General features: G+C 39.7%; 2 protein-coding genes across 2 annotated transcripts in view; both read right to left on the bottom strand.

The window, feature by feature from the left end:
* cdh13 (cadherin 13, H-cadherin (heart)) overlaps window positions 1-25,481 on the bottom strand; it is a 436,422-nt gene that overhangs the window by 277,476 nt on the left and 133,465 nt on the right. The window lies entirely within an intron of this gene.
* Window positions 5,706-16,592, bottom strand: LOC144053974 (uncharacterized). Its single transcript, XM_077568950.1, has 18 exons — window positions 16,141-16,592; window positions 15,156-15,287; window positions 14,914-15,076; window positions 14,556-14,748; window positions 14,372-14,464; window positions 13,370-13,423; window positions 13,160-13,237; window positions 12,479-12,532; window positions 12,235-12,324; window positions 11,548-11,601; window positions 11,304-11,393; window positions 10,618-10,671; window positions 10,384-10,470; window positions 10,033-10,141; window positions 8,367-9,773; window positions 7,677-7,832; window positions 7,508-7,561; window positions 5,706-7,156 (listed from the first exon to the last, which is right to left on the bottom strand). The coding sequence occupies exons 2-18, from the start codon at window positions 15,259-15,261 to the stop codon at window positions 6,894-6,896; spliced, it is 3,105 nt and encodes a 1,034-aa protein (XP_077425076.1). The 5' UTR covers window positions 15,262-15,287; window positions 16,141-16,592; the 3' UTR covers window positions 5,706-6,893.

The following is a 25,481-nucleotide window of genomic DNA, read 5'->3' as shown; positions in this document are numbered from 1 at the left end:
ACTGAGGAAAGGAAGGAAGGACAGACGAAGCGGAGTGAGATCCACAGACACCAGCCTCCACCGATTCAATGACCTGAGGAAGATTGTGTCTGAGTTTCGATAGATGCTGGTGTGATGGATCTGACGTACATGACCCCCAGATCCCGGGGATCCCCCGCACCCAGGCACTGGCGCCGAAGAGGGGCCGGGCAGTGGAGCGGAGAGGGCATCCGCGCCCATTGCATTAAAAAAAAAAAAAATGGGGGGGGGGGGGCACGGACAGGGGACCGCAGTACTGCTCTATACTGCGGTCTGCCCCAACCAATGCAAGGGGCATCATTTCTGAGGAGCCGCATGGAACAAGACTTGACTCTGACAATACTACAATGACGAGAGAGATAACCGTTTGATGGAGAAGTAGCTCAGCTGTACGTTTCAGATACAGAAGATGAGGGATTTGACTTTTAAGGAATGATCATAAGTAACGTGAGTACATTGTTAAATAATTAAATAAAATTCAACCGAACTCAGTTCTGCTCCACTGTCTATTTAAAAACATACGCTAGCAATTGAAAGCATGCTACCATTTGTTTTGAGCTACGTATGTTTAACTGTGCCATATGGTCGTGAAAATACGGCAGGTAATCTCATAGTGCTAATTTACGGCAAAACATAACGCTAGACTAATAACCGCAGCGTCTATAGTTTACCAATGTTCTAATCTCAATTGGTCTCATCTCCACTCCATGTCAGGTCGTCCGGGCATGACATTTTCAGCGTCCTGATCAGCATCTGGCTCATACATATATGGTCCAACATATAACAAGCCGACCTCCTCTTCTTTCAACTCTTCAAAGACTTGGATCTCCTCATTTAAGCTCTACATATGTCTTTCTGAATCAATTTTTGACTGGCTTTGTATACTTTCCGTATTGAGCTCTGCCACTGTTGTCCCCGGTGTGACATATCCCTATCCGGGTGTGTCGGTCGCCAGGCTCCAACTTTGGAAAAATTATTATTTTGTCAAATATACAAAATATAAATTATTTTTGATTTATTTTTGGACAGTGTTTAATTACATCACTTGTGACCCTTTTTGGCATTTCATGAAATTACTTCAAAGCTGGTCTTTAAACCTCCTCCACACACCCAGGACTAACCTGAGGACCATGGGAGATGGGGCCTTCTGTGCTGCTGCCCCACGTCTGTGGAACGCCCTCCCTGACACACTGAGGGCACCACAATCTAGTGACTGTTTTTTCTTAGATGTTTTTTCATAAGAAAGAAGAAGGGAGACAGATAGGGCCCAATTTTTGTGCCCAGTGCCTGTCTAACACAAAGCGCAGTCAACTGTGCGCATGGATGGAGTTTTCTTTCTTTGGCATTTTGCTTGATTAGCGCAGATGAAATACCACCATTGTGGGATGGAACGCAGCCAACTCCTGGCCAAACGAAGCGGCTCCCCTCATTCCTGTTAAAAAGCCTAGATACACCAATCCGACATCGGGAGTCAGACAGCATTGGGCCGACGGCATGTGCCGTCTGATCAGTGATAAATTACTGTTGAGTTGGAATACGTCGGGGGGGAGGCGTTTCCAACAAAGTCGACATGTTGAATCGGCGTTAGGCATCGGGGGCATTTGATCACTGTGATTGGCTGTTAGCTAGCAAATCAGTGCACGGGGCAAGAAGAGCAAGTGACAACGCAGATAAACAGTACTCTCCTCAACTCAACTTAATGTTTTTTCAGGACAGCATACGTGAATATTAAAGTCCCCTATACAGAGAATATGATTATATTTCAGCATAATTTCGGCAAGAAGATATGCAAAGTTGTTTAAAAAGTATTGTATTTTGGAGGTCGGTAAATGACACAAAGCTGTGATCGATGTGGTAAATAGACATTGTTTACATTTAAATTAGATTTTTTGTTTTCTAAATAGTCGCCGTTCCTCCACCTAGGCCCGACGTCCCCGGAGCTTCCAAGTAAGCCCCGGATCCTTTTCCTACGCAGCCATGATGTTGTAATTGGTGCTGCATGTGGTCTGGCATTATTGTGTTAAAACGCAAGATGATGCCTGAATGGGAGCATATGTTGTTCTCGAATCTGAATATACCTTTCTGCATTGACGATGCCTTTCCAGATGTGGAGGCTGCCCATGCCACACGCACTCATGCAACCCTATACCATCACAGATGCAGGTTTATAAACTGAGTGCTGATAACAATTTGGGTTGTCCTTGTCCTCTTTAGTCAGTATGATATTGCGCCCCAGTTTTCCACAAAGAATTTCGAATCGTGTTTCGTCTGACCACAAAACAGGTTTTCACTTTGCCACACTCCATTTTAAATGACCCCTGGCCCAAAGAAACGCCTGCGCTTCTTGGTCTGCTTTAGAAATGGCTTCTTTTTTGTACTGTAGAGTTTCATCTGGCAACGGCGGCTGGCACGGTGGATTGTGTTCACCCACAAAGTATTGCTGAGCCCTTTCTGTGATTTCCCTTACAGTAAGCAAGTTTGCGATGCAGTCCCATTTAAGGGCCCGAAGATCATGGGCATCCAGTATGATTTTTCGACCTTGACCCTTACACACAGAGATTGTTCCAGATTCTCTGAATCTTTGGATGATGTTATGCACTGGAGATGATGATTACTTCAACCTTTTTGCAATTGTTTGCTGGTAAACGCCTTTCTGATATTTCTCCACTACCTTTCTGCGCAACATTGGAGGAATTGGTGATTCTCTACCCATCTTCGCTTCTGAGAGACACTGCCACTCCAAGGAGCTCTTTTTATATCAAGTTGCCAATGGACCTCATTAGTGGTAACTAGTCTTCCAGCTGTTTTCTTGTGTAGTTGTGTAAGTGCAATTGACTTTTCAAGCCTTTTATTGCTACCTCTCTCAACTTTTTTGAGATTTGTTGGCACCATGAAATTTACAATCAACATTTTCTCAGTTTAAACTTTTGACCTGTCATCAATGTTCTATTCTGAACAAAATATTGAAATTTGGCACTTTCACATAATTGCATTCAGTTTTTATTCACAATTTGTATAGTGTCCCAACTTTTGGGGAATTGGGTTTGTACTAGAATGCTCAAGGGATATTTTTAAGAGAGCCAGAGCAACGTACGGGTGCGTTCAAATACCTCATAAAGATCTATCCATCCCCTTCAGATGATCTGGGGCCATGGTTACTAGTCAATAATCCCATCCATTCACACTCACATTGATACATATATTATGGCTAATTGAGAGCCTTCAATGAACCCTACATGCATGTTTTTGGAATGTGGGAGCAAACCGGAATACCCAGAGAACCCACACATCCACTCCCGGCGAACTATGCAGAAATGCATCGAATTTGAAACACAGAATTTATTACTCTTCATTATATATGTTTCAGTGGTGGGTGCTGGTCATTCAAATCAGGAGAAGCTCATTCTTTACGCACGTCCCAGACAAATCATCCAACTATCACGCAGTAGCCGAATGTCTGATTGTCGGCCCATTGTCGGATGGGCAGGAAGAAGCCCAGCATTTATTCAATGCCCGTCCGCGTTTCGCAGCAAAAACAACTCTGTGAAGCAGCCTCCTACTGTGTAAATAAACAAAGGTGCTGTGGCACAGCAGGGATGAATGAGAAGGACGTTGTGTCAGTTATTTGTGATAAGTAGCTGATTCTGTACAAAAGATTAAGGTATTCTAGAATAATGAATTGTACACACAGCAGTGCATATTTCACCACTTTCTTTTTTTCAGGGGGAGGGGCATCTAGGTTCCCCTAGCTGAGCATCCCTCGAAGTCTGAGAAGAATCCCCACTGGTATGTTTCATTGTTGGAGCGTGTTTTTTGAGCAACGCAAGGAAAGCTCTAATCTGTTTTTTTCACTGTCCCTCATTTCTATTAATTTAGTGTCATAGGTTTTGCATTTTTTTTCTCCTTCTCGACAAATAGGGAATGCTGAAGGGCTTCCTTTCTGAAATATGTAATCTCACTTGGCTAGCGCTTTTATGCAATACGCCTTTGGTACACTCATTGAGCTCTGAATTTGATGTCAAGAGCGTAAAATATGCCTCTGACCTAGTCTCACTTCCAGAAAGCCCAAAAGTCCACGAGGACTGGGCTCTGTCATGCTGTGAAATGCTGGCAGGCTTCTGTGTGGAGCTTCAGCGTCGTTTAAGCATTTCTCATTATGCTTTCCAATTCTGTAGTGCTGCTCCCACTTGAGAGAATTATCACTATAGAGAGTATTCCAGCATTACACACATCGCTGCAAAAATAACAAAACCAATCAATAAGACACGCCAACCCCTATGTGACAAAAAATATACGTTAATTAACTGACACACAAAGCGCAATGATATGTACCGATTATACAGTCAGTACTGTCTTTTGTCCAGATAATGGGACTTTGTAAAATGGTGTGCCTTTTTGGACTTGTCAAGAAAGGGTAATGTGTGATGATTGATGGCTTGAATAGTATTTATGAACTACTCAGCTGATGTAGCAAAAGACTGCAAATGAGACAAGCTTTGGCCCTTCAGTTGCTAATTTCTGTAAATGTGTGGCACTGTGCGGCACATAGAGGCTGCGGTTACGCTTGAGGCCAGAGTTGACTGTGTATAGTGTATTTCGATCACTATTTGTATCTTTCTATTGCTATTTCTATCAAATTTTTGACTAAACGTGAAATGTCGCTTTTTAGATTCCAGTCTTTATTGACTTGATCCCCATCAAAAGGGTATTAGATATTCAAAATGTTTACCCGCTGCAAGGGAAACGCCAAAATATACCCTCTAAAGTAAATCAAACCCAACGGACTGTTGGAAATTGGGCTTGATACTTGAAAGTAGCTATAAGATGTTTGAATGTCAAACTTAAGCATATGTTGTGTGTGGAGCCTGTGAGAGTGCAACATATGGCAACAGATGCTCCATTAAGATTTGACATGACCATAAAAACTAAGGTAAGCTCGTGCACCTCAACCTCAAACTTAATGTGCCACCAGTGAAACACAGCTTATAGTTTAGTTTTAATGCAGACCACAGCAGAGAAGGGAATATATAATTGCTTTTGCATTTAACAGCCAAGCAGAAAATAGCTGAAATTGCTGCCAACTGCAGTGACACCAAAACGTGTCAATCAATGTTGCTGTGTATAGCCAACAAACACACACGCACGCACGCACACACACACACACACACACACACACATACCTGTTTATATGGTATAGACTGACAAATTTCAGAAACAGGCCCGGTGGTGATTTAAGTTGACACACCTTTTAAAAGGGTTTAGAATGATGGGAGTAAGGCTAAATCACTTCAAAAAAATTGAGAATAATTTAGCACCCTTCAGAGCTTAGAAAAGAGGTTAACAACCTGAGATATCAGACCTGACAAAATGGTGGTTTGGGACGACACTTGAATTGTGGTTTACAAGGACAAAACAGGATTAAGGTGACTTTAAAGGGACAAGGTAGTCACGCCCCCCACCACCCAAAATTAACATAAATACACCACCTGACACCACTATGCATTAGGTGAACAGAACCAAAAGAGAGCAATTGGATATAGATGGATGATGAATTCACCCCTGTAAGTGTTTCTTCATGACTAATACAAAAAATACGACAGTAATGAGCATCAACATTATTGAGACTTTAAAAAGACAATTACCTCACATTTGCAGCCACACAAATTAAGACGCAACTGCACAAAGAATGTAGGAAAGTGTCTATTTAATGACACAGGCTCCTTTAAACCTCAGAAATTAGCAACCCCACACTTACCAAGCTGTAATATCACAAACGTAAAAACATACAAACGCAATCTAAATTAAAGTAAACACAGATGTTTTATTAACAAGTATGACTGGTCTAGACACTGTACACTGTTTTCTACAAAGTCCTTTCTAATCAAGGTGTTCCGAGCCACTACGCACTACGTGTTGGTGTGCCATTTTTATCCTACTGAAAATTCAGAGCCTTGTAGTTTAATATTCCAATATAGAGTTTATAGTAGTAGTGATAGACAGTGCCGACACCATACTGATTATTTGTAGTCAAAGAGGCCAATAACCACATTTGGAGCTGATATTCATTTGTAGCAAAAGAAAAAAATGGGGTCAAAATTAATATTTTTTTAAATGTTGAAATGCTATTAAGCATGTTTATAACTTTCAAATTTGTTAAAGGCTTTTAGTTTAATTTTAAACATTAAGTTTTAAAACAAATTGGTCTATTTGCTAACAAAAAGTGCTGGGTGCTGCCAGGGTCATTAGCTTGTGTTAAGGTCAATTGAAAATTAGGCAAGTAAATGGGGTATATGCCACGGGGAAAGCGGGACTTGCAACTTCCGTAAGTCACACACCTACGCTGATACCAGTTATTGTAGCGCCATATAGGCCGTGCCCCATACTCGCACTTCCACCCTTATGTTGCAACAGTAACCAGAAACAGCGTGTGTGTGACCTACAGAAGTCGTAAGTCCCACCTCCTTTGTGGCATATACTTCAGATCTCCCTTAAGATTTTTGTTTTAATTTCTAAGAGAAAAAGTGCAGGGAGTTCTTAGTGTCTGAAGCATTAAGTGAAAATATAATTAAATACATAAATAAAAAGTTCCCTGAATTTAGTTTTAAATGAAACTCTCATGCTGGTATCTCACTGAGTGATGAATGCTTGGGTAAATAGCAAATTTGTTTTTTTTTTGTCACGGTTCATAAAAGGTTTCAGAAGATGCTTGCAAAAAGTGAAAAACTGTCTGAACATGTTAAAAAAAAACTTTGCGACAGGAAAAACTGACAAGTGAAAACTGAACATTTCTGCAACCTTTTATGAATCCCGACAAAAACTCCAAATTCTCTATGTTCGCAAGCATTCGTTGCTCAGTGAGATACCAGCAAATAGGTTTACCGTCTCTTCTGGGCCTGCCTTTTGGCTGTGGTTATTCGGTTTCTCACAAAGTCTCTAATATTCTGTACAGTCCGTTGTGACAGCACAGGGTCCTCTGCCCGCTTACACTGGCTGCATTCAACTTTGGAGGCAAGTTTTCCTTTTTTTATGTGGCTTCCAAAATGTCGCATCACTGCAGCGACCTCGGCTTTGCTCCACATTTTCTTTGGCTGTCTCCTTGCCTCACTTTCTTGATCAGCATCGTCTTTTCCTGAGAGGACTGTAAGTAAACAAAACAAAAAATACATATATATATGTATATATATTTACAGATACTTGAACAATCAGAAGGTAAGTCTAACTAATGTCACAGATTATTTGTCAATTACAGTGGCTGCAACACAAAAACAGGAAGTAGATAGTACTCTTCACAGCCATTATTTATGGCCTAATGCAGGCTATTATGTGGCTGCAGGATGGCAAAAGAAAAGACCATTACCGACTGCATCTAGTCTTAAGCAGTTACGTGACTTTATTTTATGGTTTTTTTTAGCTCATTTCATTGCTCAGGAGGCCTTACATCATTGCATATTTTCATAACATAATCCAAAGATCCTAAAGCTTGTCTTACCGCCAGTTGAAGGGACTGTGTCTCCTACTGTAGACGTCACATGTGACAGCTTATCTGGTAAAAACAAAAACGACGTGTGAAAATTGTCTCATCAACAAATACTGATACCGGGCGGCCTTTGTTGCCCCGTCTGCTGAGAGAAAATTTGTAAAGTAGACAGAGAACCTACCTTGGCCACCAGAGTTCTGTTCCTGCTCAAGGATCATAGAGTCTGAGGCTGGATCCAGGTCTTTGCCATCTTCACAAAGTGGTCCTCCGACCTCTGTGCCGCTGCCCTCTGAGTCACTGCCTTCATTATTTTCATTCTCACTGAATGATAAGTTACCTAGAAAAAGATAGTCATAATAAAAGATCAGTGAGGCATCAGACCCCAAGGCATCAAGTTTTAGAATTGGCCAGAAGTACAGCTGTAACAGATGCAAGATGGAAAGGATGCCACATCTAGTAGTAGGGGTGAGAACGATAATTGTTTTTTTTTCATGCATCAATCGTCGTATTAAAAAGATTCTGCTTCGATTCAGAGTTACCGATACTAAAAATAGATTTTTAAAGTTTACATAAAAATAAAAAGCCACTGTTGTCTTCTGCATATTGCACTGGGAGAAGTTAAACATTTGTTACAGCAAACGCTGCCATTGGCACTTTTTGAAATGTGTGTTGACACACTATTGTAAACCAGGTTGCCTTGCCACTTTAATAAAAGTCAGTATGAAATATAAATCTTTGCTCTTCCTTGAGTTCTGCAATTGTTTTAAAAATACAAATGTACTAATGATGCATCGGAAGTGAATCAAATCTTGAGGTACCCATATTTTCCCACCCCTACTAAACATGATCATCTGACATTCTGAACACTCACCTTCAATTTCAATTTCAGCATAGTTTTTCGGTGTTGCTTCCTCCATCAAGTTACTAACAGCACTGTCAGCAGTCTTCTGAAGGTACTGGTGAAGTACCTGGATATCCTCTGTAAAGGGCAGTGTTGTTGGCTTATTATACTTGGCACTGCTCAATGTGCTCAGAGCTTTGTTGGAAATCAACTCACACCACTTGGAGGTATATAGTTTCCTAAATGTTTCAGTTGCCTTCACCAGTGCTGCATCTTCTGCCATTAGTGCACGACAATGAATGATGTCGCAGATTTTGTTTAGTGTGTGCCCCAATTTCAAAGCCAGGCTTGGTGTATGGTAGGAGAGGCTTTCTTCGTGAAATCCAGCAACTTGCTTCACTGCTTGAACAACTGTTTGAGAGTTTGAGGGCTTTATGGCTTCCTCCAGGCTGTGTACAGAGTAGTTTGCTCGCAGACATACCAGCAGTCGTCCCACTTCTCGGAGCTTTTGTCGAATATGTTTGTACTTTGTGGGATCTTGACCATGTTTATTGTACAGGGACTGGGCCAAATGAACAATAGATAGGTCATTTCGTACAGCAAGGCCAATGTCATCCGTCTTCATTGTGCTAAGAAGCTTCCACATTCCACTCAAGAAGTGTTGACTGAATACGGTATCTTGGGCTGTAGCAAAACACAGAACTCTGGCTCTTCCAGCTTGTTTATCCAGATTGCGATTTTCTGGCCTTAACGAACATCTTCGGACATGTCTCCACAGTTCTTTGCGTGCGTATAAGCCCTGGCAGTGCATACAATGCACAAAGTTTCCAGCCACTGCAGTAGATTTTAGCACCCTTTTCACTTTTAATTGTCCATTTTCACCTTGGAGTATGGCAATGTTATGATGAAAGTTTCCTCTGTTTCGCATTTTTTCAAACAAAGTCTTGCGCTCCTGAGAGTGACCAGGGAGGTAAAATGCATATGAAACTTCTGGGTGAGACATGTGTACTTTCAGGTGGCGAGTCAGTCTGCTTTGTGGCTTACCACAAACAAAACAGTAATTTCTATTGGTCAAATTGAGATGTTCTAGAGATTTTTTATCTTTGTTCTTCACATGCTTATTTGATGAGTCTTTGCTAGAAATTTCTGAATCTGACGTTTCGCCAGCAATGACATCTGTGGGTAAACATTTTGATGTGCCAGCGTCATTTGGAAAATGTGTGTCCAAACTGTTAGAGTTGTTAGTGGGTAAGGCTGGTATTCCTTCCTTCTGTCGTACTTTAGACTGATGAGGCACCAAAGTCATGCTTGAATCTGAATCCTCATCTGAATCAGGGACATATTTGCTTCCAGAGTTCTGCTCCTCATCCGAGTCTAATATTTCATCCTCTGCTTTCTTCCGTCTGTAGCAGGACAGATGCCAGACTCTTGAACATGCTGTGAACAGAGTTAGAAAATGTTGGGTCAAACAAACAGTGCCAGTTACAGTTTCAACATAACTTCTTTAAACAATTTTCTTCTCTGTACCAATCAGTGCTGTATTTTATATTGTGTAAGAAGAGTTGCCAGTAATTAAATTGTTACATCATGTCCACAATGCAGACAACTGTTCGGTGGCCAATGGCATCATTTGTTTGGTTTCTGGCTGTATCGTCTAAATTTGGACTCAAAGCAATGCTATCAATATATGGTTTACCTTTGCATCTGTATCCAGTCCATGTAAAAGAAGATATAGGTCCCAAGCATAGAACACACTTGTCAAAGGGTGACAGTGTTGAGACCTCAAGAAGGTGTTTCCAACAGTCCTGGGGGGGGTATTTATTTAAAAAGTGATAGCAAAATATTTAATAAGCATATGGGATTGCTAGCAGAAAAAAAACTTAGATGAACAAATATGTACAAACTCTGACTTCAATTATCAAGCATCCAATGAAGTTTCTCAGAGCACAAAAATATTGCTGATGACTTGACATGCACAGGAAACAATTGTTGACCGTTAACTGTAATTGTACTTTTAATTACACTCATTAAAGAAGAAGTAATTTACCTTTTGAGAACTGGTCTGAGGCTCAAGTGCTGGACTAAGGTCACCCTGGCACAAGGTCAATGTGGAGTCACTTGTCTCCATCATGCACTGAAAAAAAAAATACAGAGAAAATACACACAGGTGTAATCAGACTGTTTAATTACTACAAATTCACTGAAGTTGCAGAAATATGCATGACTTTGACAGTTTTTAATTGCCAGATGGCGTTGAAATTTATTTAACAACCATATATACCTGTTCAATATCTTCAACCTCTAATGGTTGGGCGGACCTCTCTGTGTCGGTATGCTGCAAAAGAGACAGGAAGGAAACATTAAACATAGACATACCTTCATAAAGACAACGCTTTACATCACATTGCTGATTCAGAGTGATGCAGGATCAAGAAACATTGAGTTTATGTTAGGTAATTTCAAAAACAACAGCCTACCAATTATATTGATATACTGTATGTATAGTGATTCAACTCCACAGAAAGGTGACATTGGGTGACTGTAAGACTTAAAGATACAATGAGGTTAAATGTCCCTCTAAACCATGAGATTATGTGAATACACACACACACACAAGTAGGTGAGTGCGACAACTTCTACAGCAAATGCTTTCTCGGCGAAAGTCAGTGTATGCCAGTGTCAGTCTATGCCATACTTGGTCACAACACACACACACACACACACACATTCAAACCTATGGATGAGGTTGTGACTTAAAACTTGAAAATACTATCACGAAATGTGTCAGTCCAATACACAATAAATCTAGGTGATAACACACACAAACACTCGGTCTATTCAAAATATTATCAAGCCTTCAAAAAGTTTCTCTGTACAACAAAATATTACTGGTAACTTGATAGAGCACTGCAAACAATTACTGTAGTTGGATGCTAAATGACACTCATTAATGATGAAGTAATTTACCTTTTGAGAATTGTTGAGTGGCTCACGACGTACTGGACTCAGGTCACTCTGGCTCAAACTCATTGAAGAGTGCCTTGTCTCCATCATGCACTGAAAGAGAAAAATAAAAAGACAATACACACAGGTGCCATCAGACTGTTTGATTACAAATTTGTTTCAAGTTGCAGAAATATGCATGAGCGGTAAACTTTGTCGGTTTTTAATTGCCAGATGGCATTGATATCCATTTAACAACCACATGTACCTGTTCAATATCTTCAACCTCTGAAGGTTGGGTTGACCTCTCTGCATCAGAATGCTGCAAAAGAGACAGGAAGGAAACATTAAACATAGACATACCTTCATTGAGACAACGCTTTACATTACGTTGCTGATTCAGAGTGATGCAGGATCAAGAAACACAGAGTTTATGTTAGGTCATTTAAACAACAGCCTACCAAGTATATTTATATACTGTATGTACAGGTATAGTGATTCAACTCCACAGAAAGGTGACATTGGGTGACTATAAGACTTAAAGATACAATGAGGTTAAATGTCCCTCTAAACCATGAGATTATGTGAACACACACACACACACAAGTAGGTGAGTGCGACAACTTCTACAGCAAATGCTTTCTCGGCGAAAGTCAGTGTATGCCAGTGTCAGTCTATGCCATACTTGGACACAACACACACACACACACACATTCAAACCTATGGATGAGGTTGTGACTTAAAACTTGAAAATACTATCATGAAATGTGTCAGTCCAATACACAATAAATCTAGGTGATAACACACACACACACACTCGGTCTATTCAGAATATTATCAAGCCTTCAATAAGTTTCTCTGTACACCAAAATATTACTGGTAACTTGATAGAGCACTGCAAACAATTACTGTAGTTGGATGCTAAATGACACTCAGTAGTGATAAAGTAATTTACCTTTTGAGAATTGTTGAGTGGCTCACGACGTACTGGACTCAGGTCACTCTGGCTCAAACTCATTGAGGAGTGCCTTGTCTCCATCATGCACTGAAAGAGAAAAATAAAAAGACAATACACACAGGTGCCATCAGACTGTTTGATTACAAATTTGTTTCAAGTTCCAGAAATATGCATGAGCGGTAAACTTTGACAGTTTTTAATTGCCAGATGGCATTGATATCCATTTAACAACCACATGTACCTGTTCAATATCTTCAACCTCTGAGGGTTGGGCTGACCTCTCTGCGTCAGAATGCTGCAAAAGAGACAGGAAGGAAACATTAAACATAGACATACCTTCATTGAGACAACGCTTTACATTACGTTGCTGATTCAGAGTGATGCAGGATCAAGAAACACAGAGTTTATGTTAGGTCATTTAAACAATAGCCTACCAAGTATATTTATATACTGTATGTATAGTGATTCAACTCCACAGAAAGGTGATATTGGGTGACTGTAAGACTTAAAGATACAATGAGGTTAAATGTCCCTCTAAACCATGAGATTATGTGAACACACACACACACAAGTAGGTGAGTGCGACAACTTCTACAGGAAATGCTTTCTCGGCGAAAGTCAGTGTATACCAGTGTCAGTCTATGCCATACTTGGACACAACACACACACACACACACATTCAAACCTATGGATGAGGTTGTGACTTAAAACTTGAAAATACTATCACGAAATGTGTCAGTCCAATACACAATAAATCTGGGTGATAACACACGCACACATACACTCGGTCCATTCAAAATATTATCAAGCCTTCAATAAGTTTCTCTGTACACCAAAATATTACTGGTAACTTGATAGAGCACTGCAAACAATTACTGTAGTTGGATGCTAAATGACACTCATTAGTGATAAAGTAATTTACCTTTTGAGAACTATTGTGCGGTGGACTCAGGTCATTCTGGCTCAAACTCATTGAGGAGTGCCTTGTCTCCATCATGCACTGAAAGAGAAAAATACAGAGACAATACACACAGAAATGATGTTTGATTACAAATTCACTGAAAGTGCAGAAATATGCATACAGTTTTTAACTGCCAGATGGCGTTGAAATCTATTGAACAACTACATGTACCTGTTCAATGTGTTCAACTCTGGAGGTTTGGGCAGACTTCTCTGCGTCAGAATGCTGCAAAAGAGACAGGAAGGAAACATTTAACACAGACATGTATGAGTGGTAAACTTTGTCTGTTTTTTAAGAGTTAAAGATGGCGTTAAAATCCATTCACGTTGTGTACTTTTAATAGGGTTGTCAAAAGTATCAATACTTTTCAAACACGTCGTATCCGGATACAATATCTCTTTGTAATGGTATCAATACTATCGATACATGGTAGCGTTCCTGCAGCGTCAGCCGTGCACACTCCACTAGCATCGCTGCCTCGGAAGACAGGCTCCCGCACCCAGGAGAGCCCACACTGCAACCTTGCTTGTTCAGCTATGTTTTACAGCTGCTTAGTATGGCCAGTGTGGTGGCAGGAGGGCTAAACGTGCCAGTTTTGGTGGACAAGAAAAAGCCAGATGCCTTGTTGTTTTGTTATTAGCCGTTAGCTGGCTACCGCGGTTAGACTTATGCTCAGTAAGTGACTGTTGTTTTATTATTAGCCATTAGCCGCGGCCTCATGGTTAGCTTAGTGTGCTCGTGCATTGCTGCTTCAAGTTGTGCCTCATTTTTAGTAAATTCAGGGCTCATTTGCAAGCCAAGAAGGGCACAGGAGCACATTGACATGCTTGTCTTTAAAAAACAAAACAAAAAAAAACTTCCAACCGCAAAGAAAATTAAGACCAGTGATACGACAGGCTCAGACAGTCATTCGTAGAATAAAGTGGCATTTTTTAATATGGCGTATTCTTTCATTTGTTTAAATTATTTATTTGCATGTGAAAAAATGATTGTCTTAATTATTTTTGTTATTTTAGGATTAGTATATCTTTTGGTATGGTATTGAAAGGTATTAAGCATCAAGTATTTTCCTGGGTATCGATATTGAGTTTGAAATTTTAGTATTGTGACAACCCTAACCTGTACATAGCGTATGGACTGTAAAAGAGCACTAAAATAGTGTACATGATTTACCTCTTGAAAAGATTTCAGAGCATCTGTGGGCGCTGTAGATGTAGTTTCCTCCACGGTGAGCTTGGATGTGGATGTGTTTTGTTGGCCAGATTCCTGAGGTTTAAATTGACAAACATCATGAGTTTAATTCAGTCAATACAGATTTTCAGATCACTAACCACTCATCACATTCTGATATGATTACCTTGCTTCTCCATGGCCAGTCAGAGTCACCATAATTATATGTAATCTCCTCTCCTGGGTCAATGTCCCGTGTCGCAAATAAACACAGATGGGGCTTTCCTTGCACATTTAAATACTTCATTGTGGCATTTGGGTTGATGTGGTCATCATTGACCAGTCTTCCTAGTGACCCATCCTCTGTTGCTGCATCAACACTTCAAATAGAAAACCAATTATTAATATTATATAGTTAGAACTCGGTAGTGTTGATTTTCTTGATTTAAGATCCCATTCGGGTTTTGACTCAAAGCTAATGAGTCTAAACAAATTATGGACTTTTAATATGGACTAATTAAATGGAGCATGGACTTAATACGCACCAGCAAGTTCTTCCGTCAAAGTGAAACTCAAACATGAATGCTTTCATTTTGTCATGGTACAATCTCTGTCTCCTCTCACATTCTTGTTTGCTTAGAAGTGCACCATGATATTCTAGCAGGAAGTTTCCTTTTTCAAAAGAAGCACAAGCAAAGACCCCTCTCCCTAGTAATGACAAAAATAATAATGAAGTCAGGTGGAAGATTCACTTTTTAGTTAACTGTTATTGTTAGATGTATCTTACCTTTGAATTCACTGATGTATTTCACATCAAGTCCATGTTTGTCTCTTCCGGTATCGATATAAAGCATTGCTTCTTTTTTTGGATTCAAACACCTTTGCCTTGGCATGTTTTTCTTTTTTAAATCAAGAGCCTCTGTACCCAAAGAAAAAGTAAATATTCAAAAAATTAAATGATTGTTATAAACAATAATATAAACATCTCATATTTTAAAATCAAAATAATCCTCACAAATCAAACTACAACGATCCAAAGTCTAATGCTTTTCAATGAGAGATGACGTCACCTCGGAATTGTCAATACGTGAAAATGCTCAAGCTCGCTCATTAATTAAGTAACAGATGGCTAAAGATAAATACAAACGTTAGAGAAAAGGCAGTGGACATTTTCCTGCTAGCGGTTTTTTGCCGGCGCAGAATTCGTAGGCCTACTTGTAGTTCTTGCGCGACTCACGGCAAGATAGCTGTTAAAGGCGAGACCGGCAACTCTTCTGCTGGCGCTATTTTGCCGGCGCAGAATTAGTACTTGTAGTTCTCTCGCGTTTCACAGCAAAATATAGTACTGAGAGGCGACCGGCAACTCTCCTGCTAGCGCTATTTTGCCGACACAGAATTCAAACTTGTATAGTTCTCGCGCGGTTCACGGCAAACTAACGCTACGTGAACTTTTAAAACACGGCAAAATATCCTATTCGTAGACAAAATGAATCCATCCATCCTTAGTCCCAACCGCCTGTCCTAATATGAGATAATTATTATGGTGGAGCAACCGTCACGTACGTGTTTAAATTAGATATCTGAATAACCAGCAACAACCGAACGAGGCATCTACGTAAACAAATTAAAAAGTTTTCATTTTCTATCATGAAACCTTTCTAAAACAGCGTAAAAAGTTGCACTGCCTTGATGAAATTACCTCACCGCAACAAAAATAACCGTGTTCTCATTAAATTGGGTTTATTTACAATGAATATATGCTTGTTACTTACTGTGCAGTTCTGCGTTGTGTTTGTCTGCATCCCACGTTGACGCATGACGCTTTCGCGGGAGATCCAGTGTACCTCACGCCCACATTACACGTCATGCCACCGCCCCCTTTGTGTGTACTTTTGTGTGTGTGTGTGAAAGTGCAATAACAAAAAACGGCCAGTAGGATGTCACACACACACACAAAATCTCAGACGAGGGGATTACACTGACAGATCAAAAAATCATATTTATAAGATATTTAGAAATTAATTCATGCATAATTATTGTCCTAGCTGAGTAGTAGGCCCATATTTTTCTCTTTTTACAGAAAAAAACGTTTTTATAGACCCTAAAAAATTAAAAAACAAGTCTTGAATTAGGCCGACACTGCCTGTGTCGCTCTAAACACAAGTGTCAACTTTTCCCAGGTCAAATGTCAGATCATTTGTCGGTCTAAACCACATTAACAAACGCACACACACACACGCACACACACACACACACACACACACACGCACGCACGCACGCACGCACGCACGCACGCACGCACACACACACACACACACACACACACACACACACACACACACCATTGCTCATACATAGCAAACATACTGCAATTTAACAAACAAATTGATATCAGGAACCAAGCAATGCATTTGGAGGTGAGCAGATCGATAAGCTCTGAGGAAGAAATGTCCTTCAGGTTGAAGCACTTTTTCGCCTATATTGTGAAAAACAAACACAGTGTGTGACAAAGCTTTTCAAACAAATTGCCAATGTCTTATTTCAAATACTTCTAGTCTCCCCAGCTACAGTACAACTTGCCTTACTGATCTGTTGTTTATGTTTTGTGTTTTTTTCACTGTTGTCCAAATTAAATGTTTTGTATTTTAGAACAGTAGTTACTGAAACTGAAAGAAGAAGGAAGAAATTAAGAAAGCAAAACAGGCAGATTTTCGGGGGGAATTTTGATTACGGATTAATTTCATTATATTTAAATAACTTTTTGTAATAGTGTCATCAATACAGTATAATGTTATTTTTGCCTTGATGGTTAGTATTTTTGTTCTAAATACACTTGTAGGGCTCTATTTTCCTAGAATGGTGCAAATGCGCTCGGCGTAAAAACTGTCACATCCCAAAAATTGCAAGTCTAGTGTCTTTGTGAATATAGACACACTATGTAGGTAAGTGACGATGGAGCCGGCTCTGCCTATATTCGGGATGATAATTGTGTGTGATCATGTCACCAAGTCAGTTTGAGCTCCTCTCAGAAAAATGTGCTGCGGCTGGTTAAAAATGGGGTTTCCGCATCAATTATTAGGAATGATGCACAGGAGAATCTCGTATATTGTCTCCTTTTCCATTTTCTGAGTTGCAAGCAGTACTTTGATGTCTATCATAGGCACGGCTTATTAAGTCATTTTAACACCCCCAATTTTTTTTGAAACTGTGAGCATGTGTTTTCTATATAAACATAACTCAACTAATTTTGAAGTATAGACGCTCCCCTACTTACGAACATTCGAGTTACGAACAACGGTACATACGAACATGTCTGCGCGTACAGTGTGTCGAAAAATGTTCGGAAAGAGATGCTGTAAGTTAGATTTTGTATTGCGCGTAGTGCTTCTTTCCGCCGCTAATACCGACAATTGGCGCTGTGAGAGCTCATTGGAGGCTGAGCAACGTGTCGAGGAGGAGGAGGAAGAAACGCCGGTCCCCATGAAGCAGGAAATAACTTTTGAAGCCGATTCCAGCGACGACGCACAATCTCTCATGATATAAAATCCTCCTCTTCCTCCTCCATCATCTCCTTAAGCATCGAGTATATCTTCCAAAAGTAAGTTAAACTTCATTTTATTTATCTTATTACGTACATGTACATACTGTGTGTGTCTCTCGCTCTCTCTAACATACGTAGTACAGTATAGTACTGTACGTATTGTCTCCATTTTATTAAAAGTTTTTTTCAGTACAAACCAATGCAGGTTACTTGTACAAGCCTTAAACATACTTATATAAACCTTCAATATACTTATATAGGCTTTAAACATAAATTATAATACAAAATATAGCACTGAAGCAACTTAGGAACAAATTCACCTTACGAACGATCGTCCGGAACGTAACTCGTTCGTAAGGTGGGGAGCGTCTGTATTTGAGGACATGCTGACAAAGTTTCATCCAATGTGTACGATGCCGACAAAAATTTTACAATGTCCAAATTTTTGATCATACTGTATGTTAGTATTTTCCAATATGGCGTATTCGTTATGCTCAGTTTGCACGACCATTTTTGCGAGACCCAGGGGAGATGTCAGGGCCGGAGTTATCATCCCATAGGAATAAATCCCGCCTATTGTTACTAGCGATGGTATGTAAATCTGAAGTTGTGAAATCTGTGCCACATTTAAAGTGCAACTCACCCACTAACCAGACTCTTGCTTCACCCCCACAAATATTTGAAACGGCGCTCATAGGAGGTATTGCCTGGAGGATCTTTGGGCTTGGAGTGGGGAGTGATCAGGCTGTGACTGATACCAAGCATGGAAAACTACGATTTAAATAATTTCTATACTATGCACAGTACATTTTGTAGAGTACATTGCACTCTAAAAAAAAGTATATTTGGTCCTACTCTAAACAGAGTAAAATTTACACTTAGAAGAGAGTAGAACATTCAGAGTAAATTTTACGCAAATAATTTTTTGTGTATTTGAGAGAATTTGCCTATCCCATGAAAAAACTATTAAAGATTTTTCACTCAGAAATTCTTAGTAAGTTTTGCAAGGAGAGATTTTGACAAAATTGTACTAGGTTTTTATTTATTTATGTTTTTATTGTTTTTGTCTTTTGTTCCCTTGCGTAAAGTCACTCAAGGGAACAAACCCACAACTTCAGGTTGGGACACAGCAAATCTAGTCCCTGAGCCAAATTGTGTTATCCGAGTATTTAACCTGAAGATGGCGCCACACAAACATTTTTAAGGAAACAGTGATCGTGGTCGACTACATCATGCAAAGGGTGGGGATCTTGAAGTTTGTCTGTGTAAGTAAATGCTCAATGCGGGTGCGGTGCATTTGCTTCCGCGATGTCAAGCCCACCGTTCGCTCCGAACTGCCCTGATTTCACTGCAAATGAGGGAGACCACTAGAGTTAGCCGGGTCTCAGCTATATTCCATCCTGTAACCCCTTTCAAGCTATGCCTATCTACGCAAATGTCGAAAAAAAGAAAACTCCACCCATGCACACAGTTACACTGTACTTTGCGTTAGAATTGCGCCAGGAAGAAAAAATAGGGCCTGTAATGTTTTTGTTTTGTTTTTGGCAAGATAATACTGATGATGCCCCTGTGTTTGTGATCAATCACTTCTGTCCAACTTTAATTTAATTTACACCCGCATATATTTACAAGTGAAAGAAGGCAAAGCATGTCAAGTCTGTCACCTTTCAAGCAATTTATTTTACAGACTAACAGCTAATTATAAATTAGGGATGGAGCATACAAATGCAATGTCAACCAGACCACCCATCAGTTCTATTTTGGAGCGAGTGAACCATTATCAACAACAATCTGCAACTTGCTGGATGTTTGTGGTGTCAGGAGGAACAGGCATTAAAAAAAATACCCCACTAAAAGCTTGCTTATGTCTTGGCAGGAAAGAACAACTTGTGCTGATGATCAAAATAATACTTTTCATGCCGCATGGAACTGCGACAGACAAGAAATGGGGAGTGGGCTACAAAATAATGAGGTGCGTGTAGATGATAATAAAAGACAATCCCGTGGGATGTTTGTTAGCCATCTTTTGCAGCTGCAATGCTGCACATTATATAAATATATCCAGGCTTGGGGAGTAACGGAATACATGTATAATAATAATCTAACTGTATTCCGTTAGTTACGGGGGGTGAACATAATCAGATTACAGGTACATTTACTTGGCAGGATTGCATTTTCAATTTGTGGAGAGGGATGGCAGAGTCAAATTCTTGAACGCTCTCAAAGTTGTTGGCCAAACAAGCTTTCCCAGAGTTAATTGGATAATTGGTTACAGTATAGCTCAAAGTACTTGGTTGCCCCAAGTAAGGTTTTTGTTGGCCAGTAAATAAGAGACAAAAATACAAATGTTTTGTTTTGTTTTTGTTTGTTAACATTTCAAACGCAACTTCCCTTATGCAACTAAACAATTGTTTTTGATGTATTTCAGTACATCCACCCATCCATCCGTCCATCTCTGCAGCATGGTGCAAGTGGTTAGTATGCCACTTCTTGTGCTTTGGATTTACATTGTTGGTGTTCAGGCTTCTTGCCGCATTCCATAGTTATACATATTAAACATCCATAAGACAGAAAAGACCAGCCGCATTGATTTAAATAATAATATTACAACATTTGGTATTGGAGTGATCCAAAAGTAATTAAAAGTATTCAAGTTGCAATACTTTAATATTATGGTACTTAAATTACATTACTAACTACCATTTTTAAATAGGTAACTAGTAACTGTATCACAATACATTTTAAAGTAACCCGCCCAAGCCTGAATTTATCCAATTGGGCATTAAATCTTCAATCAAAATTGTGTTATATTGATTCACACTACGTATATACCAAGTCAACTGCGATTGATGGTGTAATGAAGTCTTATGTCAAGTTACTTATACAGTACATAAATCTATGGTAATTGTTTTACCTTATTGAGGACTAAATATATTTATTGTAAAATATTAAACGTTTTATTGAATTCATTTTTGGGTGTATGTATTGAAATGAATAGACCTATGAAGCAAATACTGTACTGTAATAACTATGCCATAATCACAGTTTGGATGGTTCTTTTAAAAGATCATTTTTCAACTTTGGTCAGCGTGGTAGCTTGTGTAGTTAGCACTTCTTTCTGTGGAGTTTGCATGGTCTCCCTATGCTTCCATGGGTGTTCTACAATGATTTCGGCAACACCACACTTTCCAAACATGTTAGATTCATTGGAGACTCCAAACTGTCCATTGGTTAGGTTCTCCTGGTTGGAATTCTTGCAATTCAAAATGAACTTCAAATGATTTATTTAATTACCAAATTACACACCACATGACACGTGATTTTACTTAGGAATGGTCCTGAATAATTACAAATGAAGCCATTTTAAAAAATGTTCTGTGTTGGCTGATCCATGGGGGTGCCATCAAATTCAAACTAATCTGACTTAAAATCAAGATCTGCTAATTTGTGGTAAAAAGAAATAATGCAGTATTCATCTTGACAGTTCATTTCTGCTTTCCAAAATGTGCTTCTTTTTAAAGCCACAATTAAAGCTTCCTTGTTACTAATTGATGAATGGCCTCTAAGTGAACAGATTGTGTTGAATTAAACATGTAGAATTTATTCCAGGAGTGCTGCTTGTTGGAGTTGCTGGATGTTCTGCGATTTGCATCAGAAATGTAATTTGTTTTTTTCCTTTAGTATGACGGGTACACAAAGTTGTTCTATCATTAGCGAAAGGAAGTGGATGTTAACATGTTTAGGAAATAGACAGAAGACAGACACGTAGAGAACAAGCATGCAATCACTGCCAATTGTACACTGATTGCAGATGGGCGCTTTGCACTCCTGTTGGCAGGCTCATGGATCAGTCGGACAGCAGCAGGAGGGCTGAAAGAATGGCAAGCTATTGGATTGTCACATCATGCGCAACATGAACACAGCAACTATGAATTAACAAATAATATGCTTTTGATTATCTACAAAGTTGTCTCTTTAATATATATATATATATATATATATATATATATATATATATATATATATATATATATATATGACAAGTGGTAAAAAACAGATGATTGGGTTAACTGACCTGCTAAATAAATTTAAATACTCCGTGAGGTGGACTACAACCTGGACTGATCACCTGTCAACCATAGAACAATTGTGAATGGGGACATTTAGGGTCCTATTTTCATAGATAGGTGCCCATGCACTCGCCGCAAAAACGAGCCTGTCTTTATTTTGGTGCTGCGGCAGGTAATTGAGATAGAGATGCACCTTGCTTGCACGCCCCCAGCGCATATAGCAATATGGTGACCAAAAAGTAGACTCGTTTTGAAACTACCTCAAACCAGGTCAAACTTGTGGTGCAGGAACTTTGTTTTGGTGTATTTAACTCTTTGACTGCCAAAAACGTTAAATGACGTTTAGTAAAAACCTACGGAGGGCCGCCAAGGACGTTAAAAGACGTTCTCCAATTTTTTATTTTTTTTGGGGGGGGGAAACGGGTGGAGGAAAGCCTTGCCCAGCTGTGGTGAAAGTTTCAAGCAGATCTAGTTAGCCTAATGACTATTTTTGGCCCCTAGATGGCAGCAATGACTCTCTTTTGACAAGATTGGGTAGGCGTCAGTAGTAGACTTGAGGCGGAGCTAAAGGGGACAATGGCTGGGGAAGGGAAGAGAACATGGCGACCGGTTGCAAACAGCTCACGCTTGGGAATTTTTTCCAAAGACGAAAGGCATCGACCAACGCTAAAGAGCACATTGATGACGACGATGATCATCATCGATGATGATGATGATGACTCCGAGGTTGGAAGCATTGACGCGGCAGTAGAAGACGTGAGGCGGAGCTAGATGGCTGAAGAAGCGAACAATGGCGACCGGTTGCAAGCAGCTCACACTTGGGAATTTTTTTCAAAGACGAAAGGCATCGACCAACGCTAAAGAGCACATTGATGACGACGATGATCATCATCGATGATGATGATGGTGACTCCGAGGTTGACGCCGAAGTTGGAAGCCCTGACGCGGCGGCTATGACGACGTCATAAAGCTTCACAGGCTAGCGATGCTAACACCGGAAAACGCGGAGCACAACCGAGCACGCTCAGGCGGACGTTCAATCGGACGACGAAGAGTGCCCCGAGTCCAATGCATATTCATCGGAGGAGTGGGTACAGTCTGCTACTTGCTATTCCCCGGAAAAAAAGGCAGTCAAGAAAGTGTAACGTCTGCACGCGAAACGGAAAATCGAAGTGAAACTACTCTGTTGTGCAAATCCTGCTCCCTCTCCTTGCACGCAGAGCAGTGTTACAAAAAGAAAAAATGTATTTGAGACATCCACATAATTGTAAATAGTACCACAGTTGCACACATTTGTAAATAGTTTGCGAAATTGTTTTGTCAAATTGTTACACTGTTGAATGGAAATAAACGTATTTTGCAATCTAAAAACACTTTTTCATTGTTGGTGGTGGTGTAAGAAGTAAAGCACTATTTAAGTGTTTGTGGCATCATTCATGGACAAAAAGAAGTGTACAATTCACTAGAGTGCATGAAATAACATTGTTTCACAAAAAGCTTGTTTTCTCCGTTTTTTGTTTCAAAACAGAGCATTTCGGTGAAACTAACCATTTTCTATTGTTGATAACTGAAAAACGGAATTAGGTAGAAACAAACTTTTTTTTCTGATGAAAGATGAGAGTTCAATCTTTCATTTGGTAGTATGTGTGTTTCCATAGTCCAAACACAACATTTTCTGTGGACCTTGAAAGATCTGTCAAAATGCTTAAATTGGCTGGCACTGGCGACATCCCGTTTCTGAAAACGTCTGGCAGTCAAAGAGTTAAATTAGGTACTGGCCAACAGATTCTGAACTCCATGGATGTGTGTGGTGGATGTCACCGTATTTCATTCATAAATATGAAAACAGTGTGGGACAGTCCCACAGAATCATTGTAGAAATCAATTCATTGACAAAATTATTATCATTATTATCATGCACCGAGGCACAATTTGTGGTGCAAGGCGGTTTACAATTGCTCATGTACGTCACATACATCAGCAAGGCTAGTCGGCCTTGCCTCTTACTTGTACAAACACACTTTGCAGTTTGCAAACCCCAATCTCACGCACGGACCAAGGTTATTTTAGTTAACTAACGAAATAACTAAAACTAAATTCAAAAAACATTTTTGTTAACCAAATAAAATAAAAGCAAACATTTTTTAAAAAAACGAAAACTAACTGAAACTGTATTTTTTACATTACATACATTGAGTAACATTATAATAATTATTTAATCCATATCTTATTTAACGTGTAATTATCTGAAAGAAAAAGCAATCCTATGGTCGACCTGATTTTTTAAAGGTGGATGAATTGCTATTTTCCTTTTTGTTGCTTTGACACATGTATTTTAATGAGGCTTTTGTTAAGCAGACAGGAGTTTCATGAGAGTCATTATTTTTCTTTCAAATACTATAAATAATTATTGAAAAAAATTTGTGCAAACCGTAGTTCGTAGTTGCTAACTTATTTTACGTAGAAACACCTGCACACTCACAAATCATACACACTTGCATACACATACAAAGTAATGGCCTTTCTTGTAATTACAGTCATTCGTCAAAAGCACACCTTGATTTATTGTCAAATTAAAAATACAGCAGAAAAGAGGCTGCAAGTCGCTGTTACTGCAGCGACAGAATGTGATTAATGCTTCGTTATTATGGGCCTGAGAGTGGCATGATCCGGATATGCACCCTGGTAGGCACAGAGGGGTGACTGGGAACATCAATACATGCAACCACTCTTTGGATGATGGAATAGGCGTGAGCCCTGGTGCAACTTGGAAGGGCGGGGTGGGGTAGATTATTGCTAAATTTAGTAAGTAGAGCAGCAGTGGTTGGGTCAGAGCTTTTTTTTCCCAGATAGTAAAAGTAAAACTGCTCCCGATCTTACATATGGATCTATCGAGACCTAGAAGCCAACAAAGACAGGTGAACAAAAATAATAGTTTCATCACAGAAAATAAACCACAAAACTGTCTTTCCTATGTGGTATTATGGATTAATGAAACATAGATAACACTCTCAAATTTGTTTACTTCATCCCAGTCTGGCAGCGGTGAAACATAAATCATCTAAAACCCAAAAGCAAATGCAGTAGCAGATGGAATAAAAGAGCTGTGGGAGATGTTTCACCAATTTATCAATAGCTGAAAGACTACTTCTGACTCCCAAGTACTTTCCAATTTTCAGGATGATTTAAAAAAATGTCTGCAGGAGCTCAAGGGGGAGACGTGGACTGTGCCAGCCGGCAGATCTTTGGTGCTCACTTCATATGGTTTTGGGCCTCATGCCATCCAGGGGAGCTTCACGTCCTGCTGCTGAGCATCAAATAGCAGATTTGCCTCCTGCTTCCAAGCCCGGAGAGACTCTCATTCATGTCATTTATTTTGCAAGTCAAGGAATTCAAAGCTTGTGAGTGAGGGAAAAAAAGGCGGACCATGGGAACCTTATATTACTGCCCTGCAGGATACCAAAATACTTCTGCTCATTTCTTCTCCTTATCACATCATTTA

This window comes from Vanacampus margaritifer, chromosome 6 (genome assembly GCF_051991255.1).
Source record: "Vanacampus margaritifer isolate UIUO_Vmar chromosome 6, RoL_Vmar_1.0, whole genome shotgun sequence".
Taxonomy (NCBI): Eukaryota; Metazoa; Chordata; class Actinopteri; order Syngnathiformes; family Syngnathidae; genus Vanacampus; species Vanacampus margaritifer.
Note: the sequence above shows the minus strand (reverse complement) of the source record. Positions and strands in the feature narration are given on the sequence as shown.